The sequence below is a fragment of the Grampus griseus genome (genome assembly GCF_964374135.1).
Source record: "Grampus griseus genome assembly, chromosome: 7".
Classification (NCBI taxonomy): Eukaryota; Metazoa; Chordata; class Mammalia; order Artiodactyla; family Delphinidae; genus Grampus; species Grampus griseus.
In genome coordinates this window covers 51,556,548-51,569,889 of record NC_139001.1, presented here as the reverse complement: position 1 = coordinate 51,569,889, position 13,342 = coordinate 51,556,548, and the positions used below count along the sequence as shown (strand labels likewise).

The window sequence follows — 13,342 nt, the reverse complement described above, 5'->3', positions numbered from 1 at the left end:
GGCCCCCCGTGAGCCACAACTACTGAGCCTGCGCGTCTGGAGCCTGTGCTCTGCAACAAGAGAGGCCGAGGTAGTGAGAGGCCCGCGCACCGCGATGAAGAGTGGCCCCCGCTCGCCGCAACTAGAGAAAGCCCTCGCACAGAAACGAAGACCCAACACAGCCAAAAATAAATAAATAAATAAATTTATAACACATTCTGTGTTAAATATTTTGAAACTATAACAAGTGATAATTATAACAATAAAGTAACATTTAGTGAACAATTACTATGTACCAGACACTGTTGTCAGCACTCTCCATGTATTAACTTTTTAAATTTGAACAATAACTGTATGCAATAGATACTTTTACTCCCAATTTACAGATTAGGAAACTAAGACATAAAAAGATTAAGAGACTTTTCCAAGGTCATACTATAGTAAGCTATGGAATGAGATTTTGAACCAAGACAATTTGGCCTTAGAAACTACACTACTATTTGATATATTAGACTCCTTTCTTATATATAAAACCTAATGAAAATAGCCTTATGAGAGTTTTATTATTTTGGAAATCCGTTTACCAGTAGAATCACTGTGGAATTAAATAAGTGAGAAAGGAATATATTTATTTATCTTGACAACTACTAGATCACTGAGATCATCTCAAGATATAGTTACTCAACCTAGGGAATATGCTTAATACAAACATATTGCAAGAGTCTAGATATTACAAGAAAAGGCAAAAAATAAACTTTTTATAATGAGTTAATTTAACCACACTTAAGAGCTACCCTAAAACATACACCTTTACAAGTGGTACACCTTGTGTTTTCAGAATAAGCAAACTCTTTCTTGCCATGACCCAAAGTAGAGCTTTTCTGTCTAGAAAAGTACAACTGGTGGCTAATATCTTCTCTTTTTTAAAAAGTGACAGGAAAATTTTTAAATTGCTGTTCGTGTATTTGTCTATCAACCCATATCATTATTGAAATGTTTATTATTGCATTTTTGACTTAAAATTTTTTTTGAAAAGAGATACTTTTTTTTAACCTTATTTAGTAATACAGATATGGTGGTGATAAAATGTTAGTGCAAGCCAAATAATGTCTAGATTCTCATGAAATTAAAAGAAGGAAAAAACTATAATTCAACAAATTAAAATTTTAAAATGCTGTGAAATAAAACAGGAAAATATTAGTATATGTATAATTGCATAAGAGCTACAGATTAGCTTAACAATTTTCACATTCATAAATCCAGCTGTTACCGCTTCAAGTCTATGCACCCAATATTACACTTTTCTTTGCCTTTACAAAACTTCCTATTCATGCCACTGTAAAGAGGGGTCAATATGGAAACGGACGCTCCTGCAAGCTCTAGCAGTGAATCTGAGAGTATTTGCTAGAACACACTGGAGCTGCACACAAGCTGTCATGAGAACTGATACACTGTTCCTGTTGGCATTAGGAATATGTCGCAATATGTCTTCATAGAAACATATGCAACTCATTTAAAAAACTCCAAAAACTTAACAAATAATCTTCTTAAACATTATTTACTAATCATTTTGCTTTACTGAAAAATATACATAGAATTTCTCTTGGATCTTAAAACTCTCTGTCTGGTCTGTGTCTAAAAAGCTTTAGATGATTTCCTAGTCACTCCCTACCAACAGCTCCACTAGAGTCAGGCAGAGATGCTTCAGACTCAAGCTGAGCTCCTCTTTCATCAAAATACCATAGAATCCTGGGGTTACCTTATCCCGACCTTGAGTCTTTTGTATCAATTTCTCAAAAAGTCCTCCTATAGCCACTCTTTGAACAGATTCAGGAACAGGGAACTCATGAATGTAGTGTCTTCCACTTTCAAACAACTCTACTTGTTAGAGAATTGTTCTTTGGAAGTGCCTACAGAAACTGTTTCCATTGTTCTCCTATACGTATACTTCTCTATGTAATTCTAAGTAGAGTGACTTAAAATTACTATTTTATTAAGACAGTTATCCCAACCACCACTTCGTCTCCTAACTAGAAAGACTGGGCTCAAATAAATAAATAAATAAGCTATTTAAAGGATCTTAGAAAGATGAGACAACTTGCAATAGAAATTTTAAATTATTATAAGTTCTAATTAATTCAGCATGCTGTAGAGCAGCGGTCCCCAACCTTTCTGGCACCAGGGACCTGTTTGGTGGAAGACAATTTTTCCACGGACGGTGGGCGGTGGAGGTGGGATGGGTTCAGGCGGTAATGCAAACGATGGCGGGGATGGGAAGCGGCAGATGAAGCTGCACTCCCTTTGCCCACTGCTCACCTCTTGCCGTATGGCCCAGTTCCTAACAGGCCACAGACCGGACCGGTCCTCAGCCCGGGGGGTGGGGACCCCTGCTATAGAGTTTAGAAACAGTGAACTCACTGGAACTCAATTGACATAATGGTTAGGCCAAACTACTTGGTTTAAAAAAATGTAGTTAATAACTAAAGGATCTATATATCTTGCGCTGCCACACTGCAAAATAACAGCACCTGCCATGTGGAATAAACAAGAATTAAGTATGTTCAGGTAAAGAGAAAAACATTACTTGTTGTGCTATAGTCTTTCATCATTCTGCAAAGTTCTTCTTGATCCTTGCATAGTTAATTACCAATGGAACTTAGTTATCGATACCACATCTATCAGAACATTTCATAACGTGGACAGGCAAGACCAGGTCTAATACCTACAAATACCTGTTATTATTTATATAATCACGTTTCGAAGCAAGGACTTATTTGCAATGCAACATCTCTTATATACTCACAAGCTGTGCTTCAGGACTATGCAGCATATTAAGGTAGGTAGCTGGTAGGCATGATTCCCCCAATTACTTTTCCTAAATTGTCTACTTGCAAGATAATTTCCTAAATGTAGCCTATTAATCAATCTGTCTAGCTCTAAGTATAAAGCTCTGAAGTAATCTCCTACCTCATATTCTTCATGCTCAGTATTTATACAACATTGCCATCTAGATTTGCTCCCCTCAATTAAATTCAAATGCTCGAGAGGGTGTGGAGAAAAGGGAACCCTCTTGCACTGTCGGTGGGAATGTAAATTGATACAGTCACTACGGAGAACAGTACGGAGGTTCCTTAAAAAACTAAAAATAGAATTACCATATGACCCAGCAATCCCACTACTGGGCATATACCCAGAGAAAACCATAATTCAAGAAGACACATGCATCCCAGTGTTCATTGCAGCACTATTTACAATAGCCAGGACATGGAATCAACCTAAATGCCCATCGACAGACGAATGGATAAGGAAGATGTGGTACATATACACAATAGAATATTACTCAGCCATAAAAAGGAACGAAATTGGGTCATTTGTAGAGATGTGGATGGATCTAGAGACTGCCATACAGAGTGAAGTAAGTCAGAAAGAGAAAAACAAATATCGTATATTAAAGCATATATGTGGAACCTAGAAAAATGGTACAGATGAACTGGTTTGCAGGGCAGAAATAGAGACACAGATGTAGAGAACAAACGTATGGACACCAAGGGGGGAAAGTGGCGGGGGGTGGGGTGGTGGTGGTGTGATGAATTGGGCAATTGGGATTGACATGTATACACTGATGTGTATAAAATGGATGACTAATAAGAACCTGCTGTATAAAAAAATAAAATAAAATTCAGAAATATAAATTCCTTTTTGAAAAATTATGTTTTACTTACCAAACTTTCTTCTTCATCCAATAATACTTTTCACACCAACAAATATTAAGCACTTCTGAAAAACAACCCTACTAATTCTGATTGCAGCACTTTCCTCTCTAACACATTCTAATAATTTTTCGGGAAGAGCAAAGCCTTTCATTTCAGTTGAAAAACCCAAATGCCCTTCCTGATATTGTGAGTGTATTGTTGCCCCCCTGTCCATTACCACGTTACACAAACAATTCACATACCTGCCACCTTTTAAAACTCTGAAATATCCACCCTTGCAAAAAAAATCTTCCCTAAAAGAATATGTTTTTAGTCTTGTACATCAATCCATCACTTTAGCAAACTGATTCACCTAAATTTTAAAAATGTCAATTAAAGTATATGTCACTTGCCTTGTTTCTAATGTTTGCATGCCAGTGAACAATTTCTACACACACCAGCAATGTATTGCAAACAACAGTTTCTAATGCCTACTGTGAATAACATATACTTATTTGGTAGCTACTAAATTAGAGAAGGTAAGTAAAATTAGCATATTTTTTCATCCTGAAAAATATATATTTGTTTTTACAGAATATTTACACTCAGTCAATCATATCCAAATTAACCAGTGGGTAGCTATTAATACTATCAATAAATTTGCAAAAAATGATCATAGTATAGTTATATCACACAATCAATACAATATGTTCCATCAATGCTTTTCTATATACTCACAGGGTTAAAGCCAAGAATTAAGGACTACAGAGGCAAATGTATACACATTAGGTAAGAATAAGGTGATACACTGTGATTTCTCAGTACTTACATTTATATCCCTCCTTTTGCTTTCCTATGCCCCATCCTGCAAGGTGGATGACTATGCCGTAGTACATTATCAGCACTGTTATTACACAGATACAAATGAACTACAGCCTAATTACATACATCACAAACATTTAAAAATTGTAAGTCTCAAATATGCGGCTAAAAACTAATGAAAACATTTAATAACATAAGCCATATGACATTTATAGATTAATAATACAACCTACCCATCAAATCCCTGTAGTTCACATTCTTTTAGCAGTGACACGGCATGCCCTTCATATTCTGTTACTATATGAAAAAAAAAACAACACAGAAAAAGTTGAAAGTTTTAAACAAATGATCTACACTTTTAAACTTGGTTTGGCAAAATAATACGCTAAACATATGGTCAGGTCGTAAAACAACATTTATTCTTGAATATTTATATTTTAATCATGGGAAAGAGGATTAAGTGTTACTTGCCTGTTATGTTTTACAGCTTTATGTAAAAGAGGGTCATATATTTGTTCCAACTACATAAGTCATTTGGGGATATCCCATTAGATAATTTATCTTGGTGCCTGTCTGTTTAGTGTTCCCTAAATAAGACACATTTCCTTTAAATCAGAAGCCTAGGAGCAGCAGTATTTTGAAAATAAGGCATATTAGCTGGCACCAAATAGTCAATGTTAAATCACTTTGGCAACCTTACATGAATAAATTAGTTGAAAGGTTAGTGTAAGATTTACATACTAGAAGAATGTGTGTCTGGAACTGCTAGACTAAAAAGAGGAGGAGTTGGATGTGAAAATGTGAGGCAAAGCCAACACCAAGGATAACAGACCCAACGCCAAGAAGGGTGGCACACATGCCCACCAGAGCCCAGATTCTCTGAGGAAATGAATCTGTCACTCCCTATTGCTGCCTCTACAGTCATGATGCCCTATGCGGTGTTGCAAATGCCAGAGAAGACAGGATAAACTGGCACACTGCAGATGGCACCAAGCATCCCAACCACATTTAGCATTTTCTAGGGCAGCTTTGCCAGAAGAGACAGCCCAGCTGTACCCACCCATCAAAGATTTCTGCTGACTGACGTGACACTGCAGATGGATGTTTTTGTGTAAGAATGTGCATCATTATATGCAAGATTACATTAATCTTTCATGCCTGTCTGTCCCTGGGGCCAGCATGGTTCAAGCTTTTCCTACAATGCTTTTAGATATTGTTAAAAATTATCAGTCTTGGTGTCTAAAAGAATCATTCTGTATCCAGCAGCATTACATTGTAATTCTCCCACAGCTTATTCAAATGCCGTTAACATTCACATGAATAAAACCTCTCTCTATTAAATTCTATTCAGAAGAAAGCTACAAGAAAATGAAATATTTAATATTAACAAATTTAGGTTATCGTAAATGATTGTGTGCTGATCATTCATCTATAACTTCAGCAAATAGTTGCAACCTTAAAAAGCAAAATAATAAAGTGTCTTACAAACACACATTAAAAATAATTAAGGATATTAGGAAGAAATATTTATGCTGAGAATCAGTTTATCAAGTCTCGCTTTTATTCCAAAGCTTACTTTGGTAAAGCTTTTCGAATCCAAAACAAAATTAGCCTTAAAATTATCTTGTAGCTGAATGCTATTTTTACTTAGGAGAAATTTTGAAATAATAGTCTATTTCTTCCTTTCATCTTGCAGGTGAAATGTGACTATACACTGATGCAAATTATCCAAGAACAGTAATTTTTTAAGTGATATTGTAAAAGTTAAATAAGATGACTGATCCGGAACAACAGACGGACAAGATGACTGAAACCTGACCACAATATACTAGGACAATGAACAAAGTTTATCAAGTCCTTGGCCTCAGGGAGGTTACATTCTGGAGACAGAGGATACTCACTAATTTTTTTCAATGAATGTACAATATAAAGTAGTATTAAGTGATTATGAAGAAAAATAATATAGGGGAAAAGGATAGAGAGTAATCTGAACTACTATTTGGAAGGAGTAGAAGAAATCAAAACATGTGTTTAGACAGTGTATTATGGGCTCTGGAAGCAGAAAGAACCAGATTCAGATCACTCCACTTCACAAAGACATCAACAGTGGGCAGCTGCACTTTCAAAAGAAAGTTACTGGCCTCTTCTTTCAACTACTTTCCTTTGCCAATGAGACTGACACGCCTCTTACATAGGAAATTTGGAGTTTTTATCATTTACAACTCTTTGAACACACAGTTCTCACTGCTGGGATCCCCCATGCACCCCAACCTTCAGTTTAAATATTACTACCTTCCTCCAATATTGTCTTTCTGAGGAAATGTCTTGAGGTTGATACTGAATGTTGAGGAAACAGGCTGAAGTCAAATCAGATGAGTTCTGATTTGAATGTAAGGAAACATTTCTTAGTCTGGTGATAAAATTCTATGATGGGATAAGGTACTGAGATGTCATTTTCTTTCCTGTCCCTTAGGTACTTCAAACTTCGTAAGTTCAAAATAGAATCCATCATTTCCACCTTCAAATATACTGCCTTTCAGTTACACTATTCTTTTGTGTGTTCCATCATCCACTCCCCACTACCCAGGATAAGAAAATGTCTTCTTTCTAGAGTATCCCTTTCTTTTACTCTCCAAAACCCCTCCATGCCCAAAGCCAGTGGTTTCTGTCTTTTAGTTTATGCGGCTGCATCCAACATTCCTCAAGCCAAGGCCCTAAACCTAGTCACCACCATCTTTAATATGCAAACTACATCAGCCTCTCCTCCAGTCTCCCTCTAACATTTATCCCACTCTAGCCAGAATGACCTTTCTCAAGCACATGTTTAACCACATCTCTTCCCTACATAAACACCACTGATGACTATTCATTGTCCCCAGGGATAAAGTTCCAACTCCCTGAGATCCTATTATTAGAAATGGGATTGGTCATATACATACATAATTATCCTAGGGATAATAAAAAGAACTTTTCACCCATAATTCTCTCCCTCTCTAGCTGGATCTGATTCATGGAACATTTACGATCCAGATTTTTATTAAAATGTAGGTAAAACTGGAAGTGAGTAATGCCTCAGCGTACTAGCATCTTTTGTAACAGTTTTATCAGATTACCTAGCCTCCTGCTCCGTGAGATCAGGAACCATTAGAGGCATCTCCAGGGAATGGAGGGCTTCAAGTAGAGACATAAAGAGCCAAAGAGAAAGAATTCAAAGAGAAGATTTGGTAAAAGTGTCAAAAGTTAAACACATCGTTCTAGAAGGAGGAAAAGAAAGTGAAAATAAACCCCACTCTTTTGACAACTCTGCCCAGGCTCAGAAAGGAGGTAAAATTATCTGGTGAATAGGCACTCCCATGGGCCCTGAGCTGGCAGAGATCAAGGCTACATTCAGAGAAGTGTCTTTGACCACGATAATGATAATCAGCGTGATAAGGTCTAGCAGCTTTGTTACTACCAAGATTGACTGAAGGAGGTGGAATTGCCTGTCTTGAACAAGAGAGATCATGGGCAGACATGAAATCTGTTTTCAAATACCTCAAAGCTCATGGAAAACACGTATTTCATTTATTTTGTATCACTACTAAAGATAACGTCAACACTGAAAGTCACAAGGTGGCAAACGTCAGCTCACAAGTTCTTGCAGTTTATGTCTTGCACAAAGGCATTTGGCAAAGGGTCAGGTAGGTTTGCAATCCAGCCAGTACTCCTATTCAGCATGTGAGGTGACCTTGGGCTACATCAGCCCAGAAGGAAGAGCACCTTTTTGTAAGTTAGCACAAAGGAGGTGCTCTTTTCTAATATGACCCTGAACTCCAGTTGAGAATATCCATCAGTATTGTCCAGTAACGGCACATACTGACTCCATCACAGGGTGCCCAGGCCGAGGCTGGGTGTTCTTCCACCAAGAGCGTCACGTGACTGCACTCCACCGCATGAGGGAAAATGAACTAGATGGCCTCCAAAGTTCTTTCCAGTTTAATTTCTCTGCTGCCTTGACTCTTTCACTTTATCGTTCTATGAATTATCGTATGAATCTATGATGTCCAAAATTCCTCTCACACCTTTAATAGTGTAATTCCGAAAGTCTGCTCTGAGAGGAAGAGAAAGAAATGGTATCATATGCCATTTGATTCACATATCAAGTTATTAGGAATAAATAACTCTTTTTTTTTTTAGGTTCTTCCAGTTCTTCTGACACCCTGTCCCCCAACCTCTGGAAATCTGTTCTCTGAATCTACATGTTCTGGTTTCTTTGGGGGAATTTTTTAATAATATTCCACATATAAGTGAGATCATATGACATTTGTCTTTCTCTGACTCATTTCACATAGCATAATGTCCTCAAGGTCCATTTATGTTGTCCCAAATAGCAGGATTTCCTTCCTTTTCATAGCTGAAGAGTATTCTGTGGTATGGCATGCAAATATATATGTATATGTATACACACACACACACACACACACACACACACACACACACACCACATCTTCTGTATCCATTCATCAACTGATGGACACTTAGGTTGATTCCATGTCTTGGCTGTTGTAAATAATGCTGCAATCAATATGGGGCACAGATATCTGTTTTGAGTTAGTGTTTTTGTTTCCTTTGGATAAATACCCAGAAGTGTGGAATTGCTGGATTATATGGTAGTTCTATTTTTAATTTTTTGACGGGCCTCCATAGTGGCTGCACCAATTTACATTCCCACCAACAATGCACGAGGGTTCCCTTTTCTCCACATCCTCACCGACACTTGTTATTTCTGGTCTTTTTGAAAACACCCATTCTTTTTTTTTTCTGTACGTGGGCCTCTCACTGTTGTGGCCTCTCCCGTTGCAGAGCACAGGCTCTGGATGTGCAGGCTCAGCGGCCATGGCTCACGGGCCCAGCCGCTCTGCGGCATGTGGGATCTTCCCAGACTGGGGCACGAACCCGTGTCCCCTGCATCGGCAGGCAGACTCTCAACCACCGCGCCACCAGGGAAGCCCTGAAAATACCCATTCTGACAGGTGTGAGGTGATACCTCCTTGTGATTTGATTTGCATTTCCCTGATGATTAGTGATGCTGAGCACTTTTTTATGTACCAGTTGGCTATAGGCATATCTTATTTGGAAAAATGTCTACTCAGGTTATCTTTGCACTTTTTAACCAGATTCTTTTGTGGGGGGTTTTGCTATTCATTTTTTTTAATGTATAGAAAAATTATAATGTATTCATCTAGCTATAATTTTTACATCATGCCTCATTTATACAGCACTATCTCTTAATGAATTCATCATCATACAGAATTTGTTACATAATTCATATTCCATTTGGACTTGGCAGTGCACAGAAGATATGTTAAAACAATGGTCACACTGGACATGCAGAAAATATGTACTCTTTCTGCTTTACTCTTTCATAGAAAATACTTTTTCAAAGTTTGAGTTGAATCTTACTGTTACATAATTTATGAAACTGAAATCAACTGCATTATGACCATGTTTTTATAGTACTTTACAGTACACAAGGTAGTTTTAAATATACTACCTTATTCAAATTATAAAACTATACTGTGAGATAAGCAGGAAGATTCTAAAACTTTTCAGATACCCAAATGTTTATTCAGTCCTTCACATGAAACAGGAGATATTTTTAATATAAATATTTAGCCAATATACATATCAAAATGGTTTTATAAGCAAAAGATGCAATTTTATAATTTTGCCTGTAGGAGGAGTGTTAGGCAGCTAATAATTAGCCATGCTGCACAAATATATAAATAAATTCTATATTTGCATTTATGTAATATTCTAATTTTATCTTAAACTAAACATAATAAGCAAAAACATCTAAAATTCAGGGAAAAAAGTCCTAGAACATAACATTTTTCTCTCCAATACACTTGTTTTAAGAAGGAAAGCACATCCTATCATCTCCTCTACCTTAGTTCAGGCCTCATAGGCTGGTTTCCTTTCCTCCAATCTCTCCCTCTTCTCTTCCGATATTTATTCTGATGACATAATCATCTTTGCCAAACTAGATTACAACACGATGATAAAAAAAGTACACCACCTCCGAATCAATGCATGATGAATAAACTCCTGAGTGTAGCATAAAGATTCATCCTTAATCTGGACTCAGACTTCCTCCTGTGCACTTTGTTGGGAGCCTTCCCAACTTCAGTTCAGGTGTCCTCAGCCTTTAGGAGAAGGGGGTCCCACCCTCATCCCATGGGAAGGGTCTTGATGCTTAGACAGTAAGTGCTCCAGGTGGGGTATATGTACTACATTAGGACAGTCAAACTGATAGGAAAAAATTTTTAATCCTTGTTCAGGATTAAAACATGTTGAATCTCTTGCATATACACACCTCTCCCCATCTCACTAGATTTGAATAAAGAAGAACTGAATTCATTGGCACCATTTTACAATGATGGAAAGGACCATATTTAAGATAAAGCCAACGTTATGAAACAACTACCAAAACACTATGGGTACAGCACACACAGCCACACCCACTTGTATGTGCTGCTAGCGTGCCTGCCTTCTCTCACTTTTCTTTTCTGCTATATATATATAGTAAATATGTATATTTATTATAACGGTAAACCATTATTTGCCTTCTCTGACTTTCTAAAACTGTCCAGTTCAAATTCTTTTCTTGGGTCTTCTGATCAAAATAAATAAGACCCCTGAGATACCATAATTCCTTTATGTATATCCCAATTATATCTACTTTAAATATCTATTTTAATCCCTAATAAATTAACAGTCACTCAAGAGCAGGTAGTAGAACTTATCCACCTTGCATGGTGCATAGTGTTTAACACAAAGCATTCAACAAGAGTTTCTTGAACTGAATGATATGTCGTAATATCCATGTAAAACTGTTTTGGATACTAAATCAATGAAACAACAATTAAATACTATTGTGTTCACCAATAAGTTTATTCAACTTTTAATTGGCTCATCCTAATATGAACTTCAAACTTTTCCTTCTTCCAATCCTTGAAAATCTTCAGGGAAAGCAACAATAGATCTGAATCGTTTCTTTTTCTTATAAATCACCTCCAAGTAAGACAAAAGCCACAAAGATGAAAGATTAACTCCTTCACTACAATTTTATTTTAATTCAGAAACTCCTCTTGAGTTTTTCATGGTAGTTTCTCTCCAACCTTCATTGTAGTAGATGCCTTTTGGGGTGGATGACCTTCTCCAAAAGATTATTGTTGCTGCTTTTTTTGTTTAAAGGAATTTCCTTCTACCCCATCCATCAAGTCATGAGATGTAGGTTTATAAACCTTATTTACGTTGTGAGACCCATCTCCCCTGGTGACAGCAGAGCAAAGCCAGGTCACTCTGAATCCCTTCCCTAGGAACTTATGACTGGGACTGGGAGATTCCAAGTACATTCTGGCCTTGTATCCTGAGTAGGCTTATTATGCAATATTCTTCATCAATTAAAATTTACTACAAATTTACACTGTGCGTTAATGAAGCTACACAGAAATAAAACCAGAAGAACTGAGGGTGTGATTCACGATAACGTCAACCCTCCTCACCCCACCCCCGTGGGAAAAATAAGAGTCTCAAGGAAACAAAGGAATCTGGTCACCAAATTTTAAAAGCTGAAAAGAATTTTACTAATCTTCTTTATATGAACTTTAGCATTAGCAAATTTCTGTCTTCCTGGGCACAAACCTAAGCACCCTTCTTATTTTAGACAATGAATTTAAGCTTCTGGCTTCTCTAAATTCATCTAAAATCAGCAGTTAAGTGCTTAGTTTTGACCTAACCAGCAGGGGTCAGAGTCAGAACAAAAACCACCTAATGAAGGATTCCATGGAAAGACATCAAACATTTAAGTGAACAAAAATCAATTGCTGCTGAACTGCAGAGATAATGTTTAAATAGCCAACATCTCAATGAAGGCATCAAAACGTGTGCAGCCCCCTTAAAAATGACACCTAATAATTTTTAAAGTCTGAAAAAAGGTTGAAAGAGAAAATACTGATATTCTAATAAAAATAACACAATTAAAAGAAAACAAAATAATTGAATTATAATCCTGGAGCTGGCTGCAGTAAGTTATCGAAGCACAAAAACAAGATTTAGATATTACAAGTAGCTTCCTAAATTGGACTCAAGAGCAAACTCAAGGTTATTTTGCTTCCTCAAGTATGATTTTTTTTAGAGGTGAAATTATATTCTGAAAATACTTACCTGTTACATCCGTCTTTATTCCCGCAATCTTCAACAGTGGTTCAACCTTCTCATAATAGACCTGAGTAGCTTCTTTTTTGTGGCTTTGAGGGTTAAGGACTATTTTTAATGACTTCGGTCTGTCTGAAAAACCTAAGAGGAAAATATAAAGACAAAAATTATAGTCTCTGTCGGCATTTTTTTTCTTTCCCTTTAAAACCATACACTAAGGCCAGTTAGAATGTTATACACCTATTTAATTACTGTTTGCTATTTTTATTTGAAATTCTTCCAAGAGTTTTCCTGAATATGGCATTATTTTAAAACATTTCACAGTTCCTAGCAGTGAAATAAGAATATCCCTCTTAACGTAAGTCATGAGTTATAACAAAGCATTTAATTTATGAAGGAAGGTGTGAATGAAAGCGACTTCATGAATATTAGGCAATGATTAGTATATTTACCAAATCACCGATAATATATCCGATGTTCCTTTAGCATTTGTTTCTGGGGAAAAAAGCAATGGACTATAACAGATTAGAAAGTCCATTTCCTCTCCTTGGATAAATGTGCTCATTATTGGAATTGGGCATTCCGGTAACCCCAGGGCTACCCAGGGCTGACCTGCTGAGCCCAGAGTGGAGTGGAGGATGCAAGGCCAG

At 36.9% G+C, this 13,342-nt stretch overlaps 1 protein-coding gene across 3 annotated transcripts in view; it reads right to left on the bottom strand.

Annotated features, from left to right (window-relative positions):
- CERKL (CERK like autophagy regulator) overlaps window positions 1-13,342 on the bottom strand; it is a gene marked incomplete at both ends in the record, with an annotated part of 150,019 nt that overhangs the window by 22,366 nt on the left and 114,311 nt on the right. The window contains 2 exons of one of the 3 annotated variants that reach the window (XM_082658521.1): window positions 4,727-4,790; window positions 12,702-12,833. The exons of 1 other annotated variant lie outside the window; for it this stretch is intronic. In XM_082658521.1, the coding sequence (XP_082514647.1) occupies window positions 4,727-4,790; window positions 12,702-12,833 (196 nt within the window). The remainder of the gene's footprint in view (window positions 1-4,726; window positions 4,791-12,701; window positions 12,834-13,342) is intronic. One more of the 3 variants, XM_082658522.1, reaches the window with a different exon arrangement.